Here is a 22497-nt window from a genome sequence, read left to right on the forward strand (position 1 = left end):
CTTTGCCTATCTCAGAGTAATGAAGATATCCTTCTATATTTTCTACTAAAAGCTTTATGGTTTACCTTTCACCTTTAGGATGTACAGTCTACCTGGAATTGATTTTTGTATATGATGTGAGGTAGGGATCAAATTAATTCTTTCCTCTATGAATAGGTTGGATGGACTCAGCACCATGTAACCTGTCTGTCTGGAATAGAATCCTGGGGGCCTTTGGGAAAGTTTCTTAGCATCTCTGTGCATCTATTTCCTCATTTTAATTAGAATCACGTTTACTTCATAGTGGTATTCTGAGGGTTAAATGAGTTATTTCATGTATATCACTGCATGATATCAGTACTTGACACGTATTTAATAAACCTTAGCAATAATTGTTATTGTTTCTGACAGTTGTTAATGTTTTTCCTCCTGGGAATTTTCAGGAAATAAAACATTACTTCCCATGGCTCCCAGTCTTAGTGCACTCAGGCTGCCATAACAGAATACCACAGACTGGGTGGTTTATAAACAACATAGATTTATATCACACACACAAAAGACATTTCTATCTCATAGTCTGGAGGGCTGAGAAGTCCAAAATATAGGTGCGAGCAGATATGGTGCCTTCACTTCCTGGCTCACCGATAGTGCCTGCTTGCTGTGTCCTCCTCACATGGGGGAAGGGGAAAGGGAGCTCTCTGGGTCTTCTTTAGAAGGGCACCGCCCCATTCGGGAAGGCTCACCCTCATGACCTAATCACCTCCCCAACACCTCACCTCCTAATACCATCGCCTTGGGGGTTAGGGCTTCAACATATGAATGCTGGAAGAACAAACATTCCATCCACAGCACTCCCAAACGCCATGCTTAGAGTGATGATGGTGATGGAGCGGGGAAGACACTCTGGAGATATTTCTGCATCAAAATCAGCAGCATTGTTGCTGGCTTGACTGGCGGAGTAGAAAGAGAGAACACAGGGGTAAAATGGAGCAAGACCTGTAGTTTCTAACTATGGGTACACCCGGGCTATATTCCTGGGAAGCAAGGAGCATCGGGTGCACAATTTAAGGAAGAACTCATTCTCATGTCAGTGCAAGCACAGGGCACCTCAGGGAAGGGGCCTTGCAGGGGAAGTTTAAGAATGTTCCCTCTTTTAACAGTTTTATTTAGGTACTAGGGGCCCGGTGCACGAATTCGTGCACTAGTGGGGTCGCTTGGCATGGCCTGTGGAATTGGGCTGAAACCCACTCTCCAACATCCCCCAAGGAGTCCTGGATTGGGAGAGGGAGCAGCCCAGACCGAGGGACCCCACTGGTGCATAATCGGGGCTGGGAGGGGATGTGGGAGGTTGGCCAGCCAGGGAGGGACTGCAGGAGGGCTCCAGGGCGTGTCTGGCACATCTCACTCAGTCCCGGTTGGCCAGACCCCAGCAGCAAGCTAACCTACCAGTTGGAGCATCTGCCCCCTGTGGTCAGTGCATGTCATAGCGAGCAATTGAGCAGCTTTAGCACATCATTAGCATATTATGCTTTGATTGGTTGAACGGCTGACCAAATGACCAGACACTTAGCACATTAGGCTTTTATTATATAGGATAATTTACATACCATAAAATCCACCTGTTCGAGTGTGCAATTCAACGGCGTTTAGTAAATTGACAGAGTTGTGCAAACATCACCTCCATCCAGTTTTAGGACATTTCTATCACCTCCCACCCCCAAAAGATCCCTCGTGCCCATCTCAGCCCATCCTCACTCTCACCTGAAGTTATGAAATTGTTTGAAATTAGTGATTGTTTGGTTCTTTCACTTAGCCAAATATTTTGAGGCTTATCCATATTGTAGAATGTGTCAGTAGTTCATTTCTTTTTGTTGCTGAATGGCATTCCATAATATGTGTGGACCAGTTTTATCCATTCACTAGTCAATGGCCATTTCGATGGTTTCCTTCATTATGAAAAATGCTGCTATGAATATTCATATATAAGCTTTTCCATGCACATGTTTTGATTTCTCTTGGGTAAATGGAATTGTTGGGTCTTTTATTATTATTATTATTATTATTATTATTATTGCTTAAAGTATTACAAAGGGTATTACATATGTGTCCATTTTTTCCCCCCGCCCTAGACAATCCCCTAGCCTCCCCTATCCCCCAGTGTCTTATGTCCATTGGTTATGCTTATATGCATGCATACAAGTCCTTTGGTTGATCTCTTACCCCCCTACCTCCTGTCCCCCAACCCTCCGCGGCGTTCCCGCTGCAGTTTGACAATCTGTTTGAGGCACCTTTGCCTCTGTATCTATTATTGTTCAAAAGTTTATAATGGTCTCTATTATCCATGAATGAGTGAGATCATGTGGTATTTTTCCTTCATTGACTGGCTTATTTCACTTAGCATAATGCTCTCCAGTTCCATCCATGCCGTTGCAAATGGTAAGAGTTCCTTCCTTTTTAGAGCAGCATAGTATTCCATCGTGTAGATGTACCCCAGTTTTCTAATCCATTCATCTACTGATGGGCACTTAGGCTGTTTCCAGATCTTAGCTATGGTGAATTGTGCTGCTATGAACATAGGGGTGCATATATCCTTTCTGATTGGTGTTTCTGGTTTCTTGGGATATATTCCTAGAAGTGGGATCACAGGGTCAAATGGGAGTTCCATTTGAAGTTTTTTGAGGAAACTCCATACGGTCTTCCATAGTGGCTGCACCAGTCTGCATTCCCACCAGCAGTGCACAAGTGTTCCTTTTTCTCCACATCCTCTCCAGCACTTGTCGATTTGTTGATGATAGCAGAAACATTGATCAGCTGCCTCCTGCATATCCCCCACTGGGGATGTGCCCGCAATTCAGGTACATGCCCTTGACCAGAATCGAACCTGGGACCTTTCAGTCCGAAGGCCGACGCTCTATCCACTGAGCCAAACCGGTTTTGGCTGTTGGGTCTTATGGTAAGTTTCTGTTTAACTGTTAAAGAAAGTGCTAAATTGTTTCTCAAAGTGGTTGCAGCATTTTATACTCCCACTTGCAATAGGTTCTGGTTTTGCCACATCATCACCAATACTTGGTACTGCCTTTTTTTTTTTAACCCTCACCCAAAGATACATTTTTATTATTGATTTTAGAGAGAGAGGAAGGGAGGGAGGGAAGGAGAGAGAGAGAAAGAGAGAGAGAGAGAGAGAGAGAGAGAGAGAGAGAGAGAGAGATCAACATGAGAGAGAAACATCAATCATCTGCCTCCAGTACACACCAGGACCAGGGGTTGAACCCATAACCTAGGTATGTGCCCTGACCAGAAATCAAACCTGCAACCTTCCAGTGTACAGGATGATGCTCCAACAACTAAGCCACCCGGCCAGGGCAGTCCTGCCTTTTTGATTGAGGCTGTTCTGGTGGATGCCACCTGCTCTCAGTCCCACTGTGAAAGACACAAGTGGAGCTGTCCAAGAAGCAGGTGGGCACAGGTGTCTCAGTTCCAGGTGGAGATCTGGGCTGTAGATATACCCCTGGGAGGCCTCAGCTGTAGATGTATTTAATCACTCAGTCAACAATTTCTTGGGCCAATTACTGCCCGAAGTCTTGGGGATGCAGCTGTGAAAAATACAGACTTGTTAAAATTCAAGTCTAATGGAGCCGACAGACCATAAAGAATAGAATGTCACATGCTGTTCAAAAAAAAATAGAGCCGCGTAAAGGACAGAGAGTGGTGTGGATGAGGCGGCCAGGGAAGGTCTGTAATGGCCATATTACTCAGAGCCCAGTCAGGGAAACAAACTACTCTAGGGTATCAAAGAGGGGATTTAACACAGGAAATTGGTTGAGTGTGAGATGGAAGAGCTGAGAAGCCAAACTGATAGAATGATCAGGGAATCCAGCAATAAGCCACAGTACCAAGCTGTTAGAGGGACATGACAAAGGGTGATGTGATGAGAAAAGGGCTCTTGTGTGGGAGTTGGCTTCAACCAGTCAGAATACCCCACCGCACCCCAAGCTGAAGCAGAGAAGAGAAATACCGTGGCTCCTTCCTTCCTCTCCACTTTCCAATCTCCCTCCCTTGCCTCCCATTGGATGAGTTTAACAGGAAGCCAGTGTGCAAGGGAAACTGGGAAATGTAGTTTTCCGGAGAAGGGTAGGGCATGTATCTTCCCCACACAATGACAGAACAGAGATATAAACGAAGTAAATGAGCAAACCACGTGTATCTGTGGTGATAGTGTTCTGGGTAAAGGACAGCAAGTGCTAAGGTCCTGGGGCCAGATGGAACCCAAACTCTGGCATGATGGTCTACCAGCCGTTCTCAACCTGTGGGTCGCGACCCTTTTGGCGGTTGAACGACCCTTTCACAGGGGTCACCTAAGACCATCCTGCATATCAGATATTTACATGACGATTCATAACAGTAGCAACATGACAGTTATGAAGTAGCAACAAAAATAATTTTATGGTTGGGTCCCAACATGAGGAACTGTACTTAAAGGGCCAGAAGGTTGAGAACCACTGGCTGGGCTAAGTGTAGAGAGTGAGAGGGGCTGGGGACCTACGACCAAGCCTTGGAAAATACAAATATTTAGGTCGAAGGTAGGAGACAGTGATGGCGCAGCTAGGGAAGTGGGGGCAGAAGAAAGAATAAGGTGCCTGAAATCAAGGGACAAATTACTTTCAAGAAGGAGGGAATGGCCCAGCCGGTGTAGCTCAGTGGTTGAGCATCGACCTGTGAACCAGGAGGTCACGGTTCAATTCCCTGACAGGGCACATGCCTGGATTGCCGGCTTGATCCCCAGTAGGGAGCGTGCAGGAGGGAGCCTATCAATGATTCTCTCTTATCATGGATGTTTCTATCTCTCTCCCTCTCCCTTCCTCTCTGAAATCAATAAAAATATATTTATAAAGAGATAGAAACATCCATGATAAGAGAGAATCATTGATAGGCTGCCTCCTGCACTCCCCCTACTGGTGATTGAGCCCGCAACCTGGGCATGTGCCCTGATGGGAATCGAACCCGGGACCCTCCTCAGTCCGCAGGCCGACACTGTATCCACTGAGCCAAACCAACTAGGGCTAAAAATGTATATTTTAAAAAACTATAATTTTCTCATCTATGGAGGTGATCAGGTGATTTAAAAAAGAAGGAGGGAATGATCCATGAAGACTAACCCATGAGAGTGACTACGTGAGGGCTCGTGTGAGGCTGTGGGACTGGCCATTGGAAGGTCATTAGCCACTTTGGTGAGGAGTTTTGGGAAGATGGAGGAGGTGGGGGGAAGTGGAGACAGCAAGGGCAGGTGTGAGAGAAGACCACTCGGTGGAGAAGCTTGGCTAAAGGAGCGAGGGCGGTTTTCTGCAGCGCCAGTGCTGAGTGAGATTACCATTGGCTTCCAAATTCTCTAAGCCAGGGGGCCTGGAGTCCAGCGGTTTTGGCATCTAAAATCAGACCTGGGTTCAAATCCCGGGGCCCCATTTACCTGCTGGGTCACCTTGAGCTGGGCCCCTCTCCTCGCTGAGCCTATTTTCTCACCTGTAAATAGGGGAGTCGCTGTACTTTCCATGGGAGGTTGTAACGACTGCTCAGCAAGCAAATCTGCAGTGTTCAGCACTCATAAATGCAAGCTGTAGTACAAGTAGGCAAGGACACATCTCATTTTTTAAAGCTTAATGTCAGTTGCAAATAATAATAAGAACAGCGGCCTGGCGGGTGTGGCTCAGTGGTTGAGCATCGACCTATGAACCAGGAGGTCACGGTTCGATTCCCAATAGGGGCATATGCCTGGGCTGCAGTCTTGATCCCCGTTATGGGGCGTGCAGGAGGCAGCTGATCAGTGATTCTCTCTCATCATTGATGTTTCTATTTCTCCCTCTCCCAAATCAATTATATATATATAGTAACCGCTGTTCTTTTAATATATATATATATTAAAAGAACAGCGGTTACTATATATGAAACACCATGTCCCAGACACTCTGCAAAATGCTTTACAAGCACCAGCTCCCCCTCACTCTCCCCCAGCTCACTCTGCTCCAATCACAATGGCCTCCTCCCTGGTCCTTGAACACTTATGCTCCTGCCCAGGGCCTTTGCACTTGCTGTTCCCACTGCCTGGAACTCTTCCCTCAGGTATCCAAATGGCTCCCTCCCTCCCTACCTTCTTTGAATCTCTGCTCAAATGTCACTTTTCCCAAACCACCCTGCTTAAGGTTTACTCCGTATTTATTTATCTGCCCCACCCGAACCCCGATGTCTTATTTTACGTTTGTTTTCTTACTTCTTGTCCGATTCACCCCACAGAATGTTCAGCGCCACGAAGGCAGGCATTCTGTTTGTTGTTCACGGTGCCTGGGACATGGGTGCTCAGTAGCTTTCACTGATCCTCAGGACACTGGAGCCCTTTACACACATGCGGTCCGTGGTCCTTGCAACCACCCACTTGGCCGATGAGGAAACTGAGGCAGAGAGAGAAGTCATTGTTGGAAGTCAGAACCTGCCTCTCCCTGTTGCTAAGCTCAGAAGAAAAGGACCGTTCAAGGCACGCACCCCGTGTTCAGGGCTGCTCCCCAGGCGAGACCTTGCAAAAGCCTGAGTCATCGCCACCTCCAGACAGCGGCGGCCCGGACTGAGGGCGGCGGCGGCGCGAGGTGATGCGGGGACGCCAGGAGGGGGCGTGAGTGCAGGGGAAACAGAGGAAATGGAACCGGCCGGGCGCTCCTCCCGGCAGCCTCGCCGCCCCCGCCCGCGGCTGGTGCGGGGGTGGGAGGTGCGGGGGCTCTGCACGCCCGGTTCCCCCGGGCCCGGAGTCCTGGGGCCTGGAGGGGGGTCCCGAGGGTCGGTTCCCGCCCCCTCTCCAAGTTCAAGTTGCGCCTGGAGAGCCGCCTGGGACTTGACTGCAAAAGGCTGCCGGTCTCCGCTGTGCCCGGCCGTCATGCCGCCCCCGGCGCACCGGGGAATCCTCGCTGCCCTAGTGACCCCCATTCCCGCACCTTTGTCAAGTCACCGCGTCTACTGGCTTCCGACCCGCCACTCCGGCTTCCCCGGTTCTGAAACGACCCGAGTGGCCCTGGTCCCCGGAGCGCCCCTTCCCAAGGAGAAGGAGACTCTGGGCCGCTGGATTCCTGGGGGCGCACCATCCTGCCCCCCAGACTCTCACACCTGTGTCCCCTGTTTTAGCGAGCGGGGTTGCTGCCCTCACCGGAGAGGAGCGGGACTGGGACTCCGGTCCCCTGCCGGCGCGGGGTGGTCGCGGGGCCAAGCGCCGGGGAGTCTGTGCGCGGGGGTGGCCCGGGAACCCCGCCGGCGGTGGGGAGGGGGCGACCGCGGGGGCGGGGCTGGGGATGCCGCGGCTGGGGCGGGGGGCGGGGGGTCCCTCTCCGGGAGGGGCGGCCCCGGGCGGGGGGCGGCCAGCCTGGGGAGGGGAGCGGGGCCGTCGGGGCTCCCCCCGCCCCCCGCCGGGCTCCGGGCCTGGGCCGTGACGTCACGGCGGCTGGAAGTGCCCGGCGCGGAGGCGCGGGAGGGGGCGGGGGCCGAGCCGGCGCTTTATAAGCGGAGCCCGCCCGGCGCGCGGAGCCGCAGCCCGCGTCCCGGAGCCCCCCGGCCGGCCGGCCCGACCCCAAGCCCAGCTCGCGCTCGCGCCCCCGGGGCCGCGGGGCGGCGAGGCCGGAGCGCCAGGCGGCGGGCGGGAGCGGGGCGCGCGGCGGGCGGCCGCGGGGCATGAGGCAGGGGCGCGATGTCGGTGCCGCTGCTCAAGATCGGGGCCGTGCTGAGCACCATGGCCATGGTCACCAACTGGATGTCGCAGACGCTGCCCTCTCTCGTGGGGCTCAACGGCACCGTGTCCCGCGCCGGCGCCTCCGAGAAAATCGTGAGTGGCGGCCGCGCGGGGGGCGCTCCCGGGGGGCGTGGTGCCCGTGCCGCCGCCGCAACCCCCGGGGACCCCCGGCCCCCAGTTTCCCGGCCCGGGGGCGCCCTCTCGGGGCTGGGGGCGGGGCGCCGAGGCGGCGGGGCCGGGGACCCTCCGCCACTGTTACTGTTATTTCTTCTTATTAGTGAGCAGCGTCCGAGTGGCAACGATGTCCTAGGCTCGCTCCGCCCGGGGTGGAGGCGGCGGGGGTCCGGGCTGAGCGGGACGGGACGGAGGTTGGGGTGGGGGACCCCGCCTCGGAATGGGGCAGCCTCGGGGCTCCGAGTGCCTCCACCTTCAGGATCTCTCCCTATTTGCGTCGGTGTCTCTGAATAGTCCCGTGTCTGTCTGTCTGTCTGCCTGTGTGCGTGTCTCTCTGTCTGTCTGTTCTTTTGCCTGTGGTTTGCTTCTCTGTTTCTGTCTCTCCCTGCCTCTGTCTCTGTTGCTCTGTCTCTGACTTTGAATCTTTTTTTGTGTCTCTTTTTCTCTCCCCTGCCCCCCCCCCCCCCCCGCACCCCCACCCCTCAGCATCTCCCTCCTCATTACCTGCTTTACCACGTGCTGAATATTTATTCCCATAACTTGCCCTCCCAGAAGGGTCTCCGACTGGGCGGGGCTGACGCTGCCCCCAGAAGCTCCAGTGTTGCCCCCTCCCCCATGCCATCCTATCCTCCATCACCTTCACCCTCTAGCCTTCCTGCCACAGAGCTGGAGGGGGGGGGGGTTTATAATGGTGGTCCTGGTGTCCTGAGGAGGGGCGGGGGAAGGCATCCTCCATGGAAAACTTCCCTCAGCCTCCTCCAGCTACGTCCCTCCCACCCCTTCCCTCTTCAGTCTGTTTGCGGGACTCCTCCCCTTACATGGAGCTGGGATGCTCGGGCTCCCTCTCCTGCTTGATTTCCCCCCAACTTCGCCAGCAAACGCGGATTAGCTTCCGATGGCTCCCACACTGCTGCTTCCTATGCCTTCCATGGAAGAAAAGGGGTCTTTGCTCCAAAGACTTTCAGGCAAGTGGAGAGGCGGTGCCATGCCCTGGGCCCAGGCCTGGGCTCAGCCCCTGGGGAGAAATGGCACTGGGTTTGGCACAAGTGAGGGCGTTCAGGCCACATTCTCAGGCTTGAAGCCAATGTGTGAAAGTGTCTTTCTGTGTGTCTCAAAGTACATCCTGGTGTGTCCATCCCTGCATGAGTTCCAGTGTGCTGGGGGGGGGGGTGTGTGTGAAAGGGGGCTGCGAGAAAGTTTATGTGTTTTGCCAGCGCGAGGGTCTAAGTGTATCTTCGTGTGTAAGGGTGCATCCCAGGACGAGTGTGAGTGTGTCCCTGGGTGAGTGTGTCCAGATGCAGATGCACCTAAGTGTGTATCTGCAGCTGTATGTCCCTGACTGTGGGTTTGCATGTGCTATGTGATTGCATGTGCACATGTGAGTCTGTATACATGAGCATGAGACAGCCTTCTTGCTGTTACCTTCTGAGGGGCAAGAAAGATGATGGTGTCTCATTGAAATTAGAAGCCAGATTCCTCTCCCCCACCATCTTAGGAGTGAGAGTTTTTGTAAATGTGTGCATGGATTATGTGCAGTGTGTGGTGTGTAAATGAGAGCATATGCTATGTCTGAGGAATGTGTACATAAGTGTGTAAGAGTGGGTCCCTGAGTTATGATTTTGTGTGTGCATGTGTGTCTGTACAAGTATGTACATATGCATGTGTGTGTTTTATGTGCATTTTAAGTGTAGACATGTATGTCTTCAGAAGAGTGTGCATATATGTGCAAGTGTGTATCTATGCCTACCTTGTATTATATGTATGTGGGTGGATTCCTTTGTGTACCATGTGTTTTCTGTAAATATTAGTGTGTGTGTGTGTGCGCACTCAAACAGCCCTGGTCCCCACTCTGGCCCATCCGTAGTTAATAGCACCTTGATCAATGCTTCCATGGAATTGCCTGCTGAAGCTAATAGTTCTCCCATCCCTGATCCCCACCCCATCCCTGAGTCTCACTAAGCCTTGCCAGAGGGCTCTGTGGAGTGAGATGCCCGGGACCTGGGAGGGAACTGTGACATGAGGGTGTTCTGGAAGGATCTTGGAAGTGTCTCATAGACCTAGGTGGGATCCAGACTTTCTCCCAACTTGCTCTATGACTTGCTCTTGATTCTGGACCAGTGACTTTACCACTGTGCAGTTTATTCATCTATAAAATGGGCATGATGATTCTTACCTCGCAGAATTGTCATGGTTAACAGATCTACTGTCCAGCTTCCCATCCATCCATCCATCCATCCATCTATCTTTATCCATTCACCCATCTCTATTCTTTTATCCATCTCTCCATCCATCCATCCATCCATCCACTCATCCATTTATCTTTTTATTTTTCCATTCATCTATTCATCCACCTCTCCATCCATTAGCCATAATTTGTCTCTCCATTTCTCCTTCCATCTGTCTATCTCTCTATCCATCTATTCACCTATCTCTCCATTCAATCATTATCCACCATCCAACCATTTCTTCATCTGTCCTCTATTTATTCATCCTTCCATCCATCCATCTCTCCATCCATCTTGTTTAGTCAACAAAATCATTGAGTGCTTCCTCTGTGTCAAGCACATGTATGCTTGAAAGCCCCAGCCCAGTGCCTGACATAGATTCTCAGTTAGAGATAGGACTCCAAGTCAGACACCTGGGTTTGAATTCTGGCCCTGAAATTTACTAGCAGAATGACCTTGAGGGAAATTTTTTGATCTCTTTAAGCTTGGCTACAATGACTCCCCATTGTCAAGGAGAGTCAGACTCCCCATTAAACCATCGGACCCATGTGGACTTCAATGTTTTGCTCACTACTGAACCCTAAGGTTTGATGCAATAAATATAGAATGTCCCCCCAAATGTATACACACACTTTGAATAATTAGAAAGGCAGTGGTTATTAAAATACATTTTATTCCTCCCACCCCCCAGGGCTGGCATGGCTCAGTGGTTGAGCGTTGACCTGTGAACCAGGAGGTCATGGTTTGATTGCCAATCAATTGGGGCACATGCTGGTATTGTGGGCTTGACCCCTAGTCGGGGGTGTGCAGGAGGCAGCTGATCAGTGATTCTCTCTCATCATTGATGCTTTTCTCTCCCTCTCCCTTCCTCTCTGAAATCAATAAAAAAAATATCTTTAAAAATACATTTAATTTTCAAAATTGAGCTGTCAGCTGTTAAAGTGTGTATACAGGGACACCCTGTATTTGTCAAGTGGCTGAATCAACAATCAAATCTTCATAAGGATTCAAGGATTCAACCTTCACATGGAAACAAATGGTTGGGTGCACATAGGTTAAGCGATTTTCAACCTTTTTCATCTCATGGCACATATAAACTCATTACTAAAATCCTGCGGCACACTAAAAATAAATTTTTTGCTGAGCTAACAACAAAAAAAAGGTATAATATTGGTTCATTCATGCCAGACGGCTATTGTGGTGGTGGCTGTTGTCATTTTTTTTTTATTTGACAATCTAAGGGAAAAGAGGTCAGTGCCCCAGACTAAATAGTCAGGTGTTGCATGTTTTTTAAATTCTTGCAGCAAACCAGTTGAAAATTGCTGAGATAGGTGCTCAGTAAGGAGGAGGTACTTTGCTTGCCGTTGTAGCCAAGCACATCATATGCCTGGAATAAATATTTTTAAGTGTTTAAATCAATAATCCACTTTCCTAAGGATTGGGAAGAACAAAGGGAAGTGACTAGGCACATAGTAGGTGCTTAGTAAGGAGGAGTTGTAAGAAGGTATGGAGGACCAGCATGGGTAAGTAAGCTGATGGGTTCAGGAGCGCGGGTAGTGAGAAGTCCCAGTTATAAGGCGGAAGTTTGAACGCTGGCATTTGGCTGAATAAAGAACCTCAGTGGTGAGGTGTGAGAGCTGGTGAGCCCAGACTCTCTGGGCCTTCTTGTCTCTGGCTTCCCCTCCCCGATCTGATCCAGAGGAGCAACTTAGCATTCCGAGAGACTCTAAGAGAGGGTGTTACAGACCATCTCTGGAAAGGAGGGGGAGGAAGCTGCCACTGCTGCTATCTTTGGCCAACGCCCAGCCATAAACCATTCTTGTGGGGTGGGAGCCTTCAGTGGAATGGCTGCTCACCTGGGCGTCATAAATCCAGAAGCAGACTAAACGCTGTCAGCCTCATTGCGAGCGGCCGCCGTCATTATGGGGCCTGGAGTGAGTTACCTGCACCTTATATGTTATGTCCTCGTCCATTCCCTCATCCTTAAGGGCTGCAGGGAGGAAAGGGGAGATGGAGGAGGCTATTTTGCTTGGGGAGGACCCCCTTCCTCAGGAGAGGAATGGGGAGGGGCTGAGCAGGTATCAGCAAAATGTTCTTTGAGGACCTTCCCGTGAAGGACCCAAGTGCAGAATCCATGTCTTTTCTTGACAGTTTCGAGGAGGAAAAGGCCCCAGATACTCTATATGAGTCAAGAGAGGCCGAGTTACACCACAGTGACAAGCAGCCCCATGTCTCAGTGATTTATTTCTCTTGCACTGCGTATCCATTGTTGGCTGGAGAGCACTGTCCATGGTGGTCACTCAGGGGGCCAGGGTGATGGAGGCTCTATGGTGACCTAATCACAGAGACTGGAAAGGGAAGGCACAGCAGTCCTCCATCCACCCCCCACCCTCAGCTCCTAGAGCCTTGCCCTGAAGGTAACACATGTTACTTTGCTCACATTTCATTGGTCAATGCAAGTCACATGGCATGCCTAACCTCAATGAGGGTAAGAAGTGTGGTGCTACCATGACCTGTGTGGAGAGGAATGGTCTGATATGTGTAAACAACCCTAAATACTGCCCTGCTGCGCTCAGTCTCTCCTCCAGTTATCCTAAGTGACAAGAATTCTCTTAGAGGGTGTCTTCATTCATTCATTCATTCATTCATTCAGTGACTATGTATTAAGTTCCTATGAGGTGCCAGACCCTATTCTAGGTATCAAGATACAACAGTGAACAAAATAGACAGATATCCTTGTCCGCATGGAACTGACATCCTAGGGCAGGGTGGGGAGAAATAAATATATAGGAAAATTTACACTGTTTCAGGTGCTGAAATGTGCAATGAAGAAACACAGCAGTCAGCAAAAGCGGAGTGGAGAGTGACGAGGGGGACGTTTAGATTGAGTGGCCTCTCTGTGAGGAGGCAACATTTGAGCAGAGATCTGAAGGAAGTGAGATGGGCTTAGAGGAAGAGAATTATGGGTAGAGGGAACAGCAAGTGCAAAGGCCCTGAGGTGGGAATATGTCTGGAATGTTGGAGAAACGGTGAGGAAACCAGTGTGGCTGGAGCAGAGTGAGCAAGGGGGGTGGGGTGGGGTGTGAGGAGATGAGGGTGGGCAGATTGCAGAAGCCACATCATGGTTGGGATGGGGAGCCTTGTAGGATTTCAGATTTAACGTGAAACTCCTCATATATCGCCTCCCCTTGCTTGCTCTCCTTTTCTCCGTTGCTCTTTTAACTTATAATATACTCTATGTATTTGGCTTATTTATCTTGTTTTATTCTCCCCACTATAATGTCAGCAACCCGAGGAGGGGATATTTTAAAAAATCAATTTTTGTTGACTGTTGTAGCTCCAATGCCTAGCCCGGGGCCTAATACACACTTTGTGTTTAAGAAATACTTGTTAAGCCCGGCCAGCATGGCTCAGTGTTTGAGCGGCGACCTATGAACCAGGAGGTCATGGTTCGATTCCCAGTCAGGGCACATGCCTGCGTTGTGGGCTCAATCCCCTGCGTGGGGTGTGCAGGAGGCAGCCGATCAATGATTCTGTCATCGTTGATGTTTCTATCTCTCTCCCTCTCCCTTCCTCTCTTAAATCGATAAAAATATATTTTAAAAAAGAAATACTTGTTAAATGAGTAAATGGGATGTTAAGGAGGGTTCTGAGCAGAGGAGGGATGGACTTGACTCAGGTGTTCAGCTTCCCTGGCCTTGGTGGGAAGGGCAGAGCAGGAAGTGAGGCGGGAACTGGGAGACCAGGGAGGGGTCACTGCACTGGTCCAGGTGAGTGAGGATGGGGACTGGACCAGAGCAGGGGCCCAGGAGGTGGAGAAAAGTAGGTGATTGTGGATTCGACCACACCTGCCATATCCAATCTCCCTGCTGGGGAGCTCCCCTGGGACCACACCTGCTCCAATCGTGGACTCACAGCTTCTGCTCAAACACCTCAAAGTGTGAGGAAATATTTACTAAACACCTTCTTTATACTGGGAAGGGCTCTAGACTATGGAATATAAAAATGAACAATTCCCCCAACTTCAGTCACATCGCAGTCTCATCAGCAGAGATGATAGTGATGTTTTGGAGTGTTATGGGGCAGAGGAGGGGCCCTGATCCCAGCCGGCGTGCAGTGGAGGTTTCCTGGAGGTGGTGATGCCCAAACTGTGTCTTCAAGGAACTGGCCAGATGAAGACAGAGCAAGGGCATCCCAGACAGAAGGAACAGCATGGACAGAGGCTCAGAGGCTCAGAGGCAGTTCAGAGTGGGCGGAGACTTGGCGCCAGGTTGGGAGGAGTGTGGAAGTGGCCCGAGTGGTCAGAAGGCTCTATGTCACGAAGGGATTTTGCTCGAGGTGCCTGTACTTCATCTTGAGTGTCCAAGATGGAGCCTTGGAGGGGTTTGGAGTCAGGAATTAATATGAGGCTGCCTATGGCCTTTTTTTCCAAGAGACCTAATTGTTGGAAAATACTTCAAGATTCTGAGTGTGAAATCTGCTTCCTTTTAACTTTTGCCCACCTCCCCTGCACAAAACAATCTAAACTCCTTACCCTGGCCCAGCTTGTGAAGCCTCAGTTTCTCCATCCATAAAATGGAGATAATAGCTGAATGTACCTTATAGCATTATACCTGACATATGGAAGGTGCCTATAAAAGTTAGCTATTGTTATTTCTCGCCATCACCATTATTATGACAGGATCCTACCTGCCCGAATCTCAGATCTTGGACCACTCATCTATCCCTCCACATTGCTCTTCTCTTTTTTAAAAGGTTTTTATTGATTTCAGAGAGAAGAAGGGAGAGGGAGAGACAGATAGAAACATCAATGATGAGAGAGAATCATTGATCGGCTGCCTCCAGCACACCCCCTACTGGGGACTGAGCCCGCAACCCGGGCATGTGCTGTGACCTGGAATTGAACCGTGACCTCCTGGTTCATGGGTCCACCTGCAAAACCACTGAGCAACACTGGCCGGGTCCTACACTCTTCTGGTTCCCGCCTCCGGAACTTTGCACTTGCCGTGCCGCCCTCCGGGAACACCCTTCCTGTAACCCTCCCTGCAGCCAGCTTCTCACTGCTCAGGTCCTAGCTCAGATGCCGCCTGCTCCGAAAGATGTCCCTGACGGCCTGGGCTCACACGTCCCGCTGTTCTGTGAACCTGTTCTATTTTCTGCCCAGTACTCATAACGATCGGAAATCATCATGGTAATGGCTTGTTTACCACCATCAGGACTGGAAATGCCATGTGAGCAAAAACTTTGCCCCTCTGGCTTGTCACCGGGAACATCTCAGTTCAAGCGGGAGGTGTTTTCCGAACGGTCCCGGCTCTGGCCCGGAAGGCCACGGCCCCTCATTCCTCCACTGACACCCGTGAGTCTGGGTGAGTGTCCCTGTGACCCGCGTCTTCTCCCAGGGCTCAGGGGGGCCCGTTTCCCAAAGCAGTTTTTCTCGTGCCCTGGTCTGAACGAGTGTCCAGAAAGTGTGCACATTGCCAGCTTCCCACACACATGTCTGGCGTGGTGTTGCCACCGAAGAGCAGGGCAGTCGCCCCCAACGAGCAGTGTGAGCCCTCCCGTGCTGAGTCCTGGGTGGGGCAGGGGCACAGCAGCGAACAGGAGAGACTCGTCTCCGCCTCGCACAGCTCCGGGGGGAGGCACGGGCCGCATGAGTGGCTGTGTAATTGTCGTTTGATGGGCGAGGAAGGAGCTGGTGCAGAACCGCGAGGGATGCGATTGGGAAGAGGGTCGGGGAAGGCTCCCGGGGAGATGGCATTTGCCCTGAGACACGAAGCAAATAAAGCAAAGACAGAGCGGGGGAAGGGGAGGGAGAGAGGCCAAGTGGGGGTGGGGGGGTTGTGAAGGTGTTGGAGTGGGAGGGGGGGTGGGGGTGTGTTTGAGGATCTGGTAAGGTAGGAAGGAGCCTTAACCCCTTAGGTGACCACCACCCTGGACCCAGTCACCCCAAGTGTGATGCCAACACCTATACAAATGGCTTAGGTGTGGCCTTTGCCCACCCAGGCAGAGCCACAGGCAGCTTTCAAGGCCAGGTGATCTGGGCCGCTGGCGTGAGGGGAGCACCGGCTTCCTCTCCTGCCAGAGGAGGCGCGGGTTTCTGCCTCTGGGTGGCTCCCAGGCCCGGCATCCTCTCACCTCTGGTCCCGGTGATTGATGCCTCCGCGTGAAGCTCGGCCAGGGAGCAGCCCCAAGCTGGGCGAGGAAGAGAGGCAGCCTCTGGGGGCCCAGGCGCTTTGAGAGTTGGATGTGGGGTTGGATGTGTTCACGCGTGGGAGGGAAGAGGCTCCCCCGGGGAGACCAGGGGGGGCAGGCTGGTTCCCAGTCCCTGTCTCTCTCAGCCTTAACGCGTCTCTATTTTTAAACTCTCGTCTTTTGAGAGTCTCTCACTCTCTCTCTCTCTCTCTCTCTCTCTCTCTCTCTCTCTCTCTCTCTCCCCCCTCATACTGTCTTTATTCCTTCTCTCTTTCTACCTGTGTATTCATAACACACAGCAGACATTTAATAAATGTTTGTTGAGTCAATATTGATGATGATCTCTGTCTGCCTGTCTGTCTGTCATACTGTCTTTCTCCCCTCTCTGTCTTGTCTCTATCTGTGTCTCTGAGTCTATTTTGTCCTCTCTGTCCGTGTGTCTCTGTGTCTCTCTCCGTGTGTCTCTGTCTGTGTGTCTCTGTCTGTGTGTCTCTGTCTCTTTCGACTCTGATTCTCTTTTGTCTCTTGGTGTCTCTGTCTCTCTATCTCTTTCATCTCTGTCTCTTAGCCTGTCCGTCTGTCTTTCTCTCTCCGAGAGCCTATTTTCATGCTGCCAGAGTTGCGTCTTACGTCCAGGACCCTGACAGGGGGTGGGGGAGAGACTAGAATTCTCAGACCCGAGAAAGCTCTTGAGCCAGGACGGAGCCAGGCCCTGTGGGGGGTGCTGGGCAGGATTCAGGAGACAGGACGAGCCAGACCATCTCAAGCCCTTGAAGGGTATTGGACTCTGGGGGTATCCAGTGACCCCATCTCCCCCGCCCCATCTCCATTCTCCCCTGCCGCCAGGAGGACGTGCGTCCCTCTAGGATCCAGCCACCCTGCCCCAGTGCTGGCTCCGGGATGGAGCAGCTGTCTGGGCTGCAGCTGCAGCAGCTCATTTTGAACAAGGGAGATGATTGCGGGAGCGATGGGGGAGGGAGAGCAAAGGGGAAGGCGGCAAGGCCAGAGGAATCAGGCGTGATTGCTGCTGCTGCCGCAGTGGGTGGTTTGCCCAGGAGATGGGGAGACCGGGAGAAGGCAGAGGGAGGTCTGTCTGCCCAGCCGTGGGTCCGTCTGTCCCCGCTTCTGGTCCTCCCTGTTGTGAAGTTTCGCCGCCTGTCGCTCCCTGTTCCTGTGTCTCTGCCTCTCTGCCTGTGTCACTGTCTCCGGCTCCTGTCACCCCCCCCCCCCCCCCCGTGTTTTAGTTCCCCCATCTCTCCCGCCTGGATCGCCGTCTCTCTGCCCACCACTCTGCCTGGATCTCTTGCATCTCTGAGCGTTGCCCGCCGTCATTATCAGAAGCACAGCTAAGGTTCAGGCAGCCTTTTGGACTGCGCTGTCTTTTTCTTGTCATTTCTGCGCTACTCAGGGGCTGGAGACAAGTAGAGATGGCAAATTCCCAGGAAGCGACGGGCTCCTGTCTTTCAGTAAAGAGATATTTACAAAGATATCTCAATTAGAACTAATTAATTAAGCGAGCCACTCTTCCCCTGCCCTCTCCTCCACCCGGTAGTCCCGCAGCCTCCTGGGAGAGAAGCAGCCAGCGAGTGGATGGCTGTCTCAATGTTTAATTTATAACAGCCTGCTCTCCGCGCCCCGTCAATCCATCCGGAAGGGCAAGGTGGCCACATGGGTATAGACTCAGCGCGTGCCGGGGCGTGTGCCTGTGCATGGAGCCTGCCCTGCGTGTCAGGGTCGATCACGGCACGTTTGAACATGTCTGGCACGTCTCTGTGGCAGGCATGCCGCTTGTGTAGGGAGAGTCTGATGCCACTGGGCACGTCTGAGCACATGGGACACGTAGGCGCAGGCCAGAGCCTGTCTCGGAGAATGTCTGAGCTCAGCGTGCCCACGCGTGCCGGGGGCATCTCTCCTCGAGGGCATGGCCAGGTGTGTCTTGCAGGTCCCCTGGCCAGGAGACTGGAGGCATGACAATGTCTACAGCTTCCAGGAGGAGCTGGCCATACCCCCCGGCCCCAGCCCCTCAGCACTGGTGAACGAGAAGGGTTGGGTTCCAGCTCTTGTCCGCCCCTCTGCCCTCTGTGGCCTCCCTCCCTCGGTGCATGGCTTCAGAGTCCTCAGTTTCCCCCGTTGACCTATAGCCATGTATGTAAATGTGCATTGTATACATACATGTATCTATGGCTGTTCACCAGCCCCCTTCCGATGGCCTCTCAAGCTCACCTCTGCCTGCCCCTCCCACCCCACACAGAGGAGTCCCGAGTGCAGAGGGAAAATGTTGCTTTTCCATTGTTACCTTCTAGTTACGAAGCCCTCAGTGTAATTATCAGCCTGGAGCCCTGGCGGTGTGACCTAAAGGGCGATTCAGTCCTCACGTAAAGACAGGCGTGCTGCTGCAGCCCTGATAGTAACGTCCAACGAGGTGATGCAGCTCTCAGTGAAACGACACGTCTGTGGATGGAACCCTCAGTGTCGTGCCCCGGCGAGTGGTGCAGCCGCCAGCAGTGACAGCTCTGGTGATGCAGCCCTTAGTGAGGTGCCAGGGCAGTGCTGGGGCCGTCAGCTCGAAATATCTTGAAATGTGACTTCGGTTCTGCAGACAGGCACTGGCTGGGACATTTGGTGCAGTCGGAGGAAGGGGAATGTGCTGGTTGGTGAGTGTGTTCCCTGGCTGTTCCGGGAGGGAGGCTGGGGTTCCCCACCCCCCGCTGGCCGCGAGGCTGGCTTCATTAGCCCTGGTCGGTGCCCTGTGACCTCAGCAGGATCCCAGGCTTATTTGTGAAGCATGGATTCCGCGGCTGATTGCAATGCTAATGAGTTAGTCAGGGAGCCCTCAGAGGGCAGCCGGTGGAATGTACACAGATGTCCCTGCCTACCGAGAGGAGTCTGGGCATGTTTCCAGATTCAGGCAGGCAACGCATATGGATGCAGAGAATCACACCTGGAAGGGCATGCATGTTCTTAAGTGGACATGTGTGACATGTCCGTGGCTTCTGGGTGGACAAACACATGTGTCTATGGCTGTTCAGAACACAACAGAGGGCCAGGATTATTATTCTTTTTATTTCTGTCTTTTGTTGTTAATCCTCACCCAAGGATATTTTCCCATTGATTTTTAGAGAAAGTAGAAGGGAGGGGGAGAGACAGAGAGAGAGAGAGAGAGAGAGAGAGAGAGAGAGAGAGACATCGATGTGAGAAAGACACATCAATTGGTTGCCTCCCACATGCGCCCCAACCAGGGCTGGGGATCAAGCCTGCAACCGAGGTACGTGTCCTTGACTGGAATTGAACCCGAGACCCCTCAGTCCCCGGGCTGACACTATATCCGCTGAGCCAAACTGGCTAGGGCAGATGAGGAGTATTTTTAAGGAGGTGTTCACCTGTGTGATGGGCTCTCTGTGGCAGGGCTGTTTGCAGGTCTAGGCAATGCACATTTACATACATGGCTATAGGGCGGCACATGGACACGAATGCTGAAGGAGAGAGGCAGGTAAACACAAGTATATCTGCTATACACATATCAAGATTGACTTGCGGGCTCATGAATTGTACCGAGTATATGGGAATAGCAATGCTGTGAACGTGTCTGATGAAGGCAATGCTCATGGCCATGGCAACAGTGCAAGGTGCACATACACTTGCACTTGTCCACTGATGCACACTGGCATTCGTCTGGGTTTACAGGTACGTGCACCGATATACATGGCTAGTCACAGATGTGTCCAGATGGTCCACGTGTGTCCAGAATGATGCTCACAGGGGCCTGTGGATAAACATGGATGTCCACAGTCACAGAAGCCCTGTGTGCCCCAACACCTACATACCACTATTTTGGGATACAAATAGCCAAATCTCCTCATTTCTGGACTTCTGGCAAAGTGAGATTTGAAGCCAACAAGAGTCCAGAGTCACACGGGAAGTCCAGAGTCACACCAGCCAAGAATACAGAGCCCTGAGCCCAGCCTTGCTCATCTGGCTGTCCTAGCGGAGATTCTACCCTGTCGACACCCCCCTCCCATCAGAGCTAATTGGGGCAGCCAGTGCTCAGAAATGGCTCAGCGTGGTCCCTGGCACAGGGAAGAGCCCAGTGCATGTCAGGGACCATCATTGTCATTGAGTAGAATCGCTATTACCACATGAAATGCAGGTGGACCCTGGTCCTTGGTGTCCAGCTTCCCAGCCTTTCCTCTCCCCGCCCTGCCTGACCTGGCATCTACCCCAGTGTCCCTCGAGCCTCCCAGCATCATCTGTGCCTCTCTGCTCTCCCTTGAGAGAGTCAGCCCTGGAAAACCGTGGTTTCCTCTCTCACGGTGGGCTCTTTCCCGACACCTCTGTTCATCCTCATTTGCCTCCAAGCATCTCAGTTCCGGCCTGTCTGCCTAGGGGTGGGAGGGTATCCGAGAGTCAGTTGGGAATAGAAAGCCGCCTAACATGGCCCAGTGAAATAGGACCTTCATGTAATGAATGCAGGGAATCTCATAAAATCCAACAGCTGAGGCTCCAGAGACCTGGAAAACGATAATTCACTCGCCCATTTCTCAATGTAGTTAGCCAATATTTATTACGCACCTACTGTGCACCAGGTAGACGAGAGGGATACGATGCTTGCTCTCATGCAGCTGACATTTTAGTGGGAAGAGGCCAGTCATAAACAAACGCGTGAGAAGTGATCACCCAGTCATAGCGCTGTGCAGAGGGATGGCGGTGGGGCTGGGGCTACTTTGGATTTAGAAGCAAATCCCCGCTCTGAGCAGCCTTTGTTTCTGCACCCCGCACTCTAGCCTGCCCATGACTCTGGGTTTCTGCAGCCTCTGGTCCCCCATGAGCCTTTAGCTCCACGGCCCCGCCCCTTTTAATCACCTTGACCTCCATGTTTCAATTCCCACTCCCTGGACTGGAGAATTTACCTCTTTCAACGTCTATCAGGAATCCACTCTCCCATTCTCTGAGACTGGACACTTGGGCCCCTGGGAACGTGTGGGTATGGAGGGCTCCCTCTCGGAGGGATTTACAGGTAAGGGCATTCTCTGGGAAGGGGCACTGGGAGGGGAGGCAGTGATAGACATCATCATTCATTCATTCATTCACTCACTGGACTAACTGACTGAGTGCCTAGGCTCAGGCACTGTCGTAGGTGCTGAGACACAGCTGTGAATATGTTGGGTCTGCCTCTATCTTGTGATGTTTATTTATACCGAGACACAATAAGCATGGAAGCAAATAACCAAACAAATTCATCTTGGATAGTTAAGTGCTATAAAAAAGAGAGGGAGAGGGAGAGGGAGAGGGAGAGAGAGAGAGAGAGAGAGAGAGAGAGAGAGAGAGAGAGAGAGAGAGAAAAGAAAGTGACCAGAGAACCTCATTTTGTTGGGACATTGGGGTAGGCTCTCTGGAGAGGTGACTTCCCCCCCGCCCCCCCCCCCAGCTTTTCTGAGATATAATTGACGTATAACGTTGTGTAAGTTTAAGGTGTACAATGAAATGATTTGATAGATGTGTGTATTGCAAAATGATTGCCACATTAGGGTTAGTTAATACCTCCATCACCTCACATAATTGTGTGTGTGTGTGTGTGTGTGTGTGTGTGTGTGTGTGTGGTGAGACCATTTACAATCTACTATCAAGTATATAACACAATATTGTTGACTGTAGTCACCATGCTGCACAATAGATCCCCAGAACTTATTCATCTTATACTTGGAAGTTTGGGGAGGCAGCATTTGTACAGAAACCTGATAGATGAGGAGTCGGCCTTGGAAAGGACAGGAGAGGAACGTTCTGGAGAGGGAACTGCCAGTGCAAATGTCCCTGAATGGAAATGAATGCGGTGACTGCCTTCTGGAAAGGGAGGGCTGGGGTGGCTGGAGAGGAGGAGGGGATGAGGTGGTACAGGTTGGCAGGGGACACTGCATTACGGCCTCACGGGCCAAAGTGATTTGTTGGTTTTTATTCTAAATGAAATGAGAGGCCGCTGGGCAAGTTGCAGTGGGGAGAAGCTCCATGATCTGATCCCCAATGTTTAAAGGTCCCTCTAACTCAGCGGTTCTCAACCTATGGGTTGCAACCCCTTTGGCGGTCGAATGACCCTTTCACAGGGATCGCCAACAACCATCCTGCATATCAGATATTTACCTTACGATTCATAACAGTAGCAACATTACAGTTATG

The 22497-nt window shown here is 51.8% G+C and overlaps 1 protein-coding gene across 2 annotated transcripts in view; it reads left to right on the top strand.

Annotated features, from left to right (window-relative positions):
• OLFM2 (olfactomedin 2) overlaps positions 1-22497 on the top strand; it is a 68117-nt gene that overhangs the window by 11784 nt on the left and 33836 nt on the right. Inside the window, exon 1 of one of the 2 annotated variants that reach the window (XM_081092099.1) lies at positions 7536-7831. The exons of the other annotated variant lie outside the window; for it this stretch is intronic. Coding sequence (XP_080948225.1) covers positions 7697-7831 — 135 coding nt within the window. The 5' untranslated portion in view covers positions 7536-7696. Of the gene's footprint in view, positions 1-7535; positions 7832-22497 lie in introns of those variants that run through there. 2 annotated transcript variants of the gene reach the window in all.

The sequence above is a fragment of the Myotis nattereri genome (assembly GCF_964212035.1).
Source record: "Myotis nattereri genome assembly, chromosome: 5".
Taxonomy (NCBI): Eukaryota; Metazoa; Chordata; class Mammalia; order Chiroptera; family Vespertilionidae; genus Myotis; species Myotis nattereri.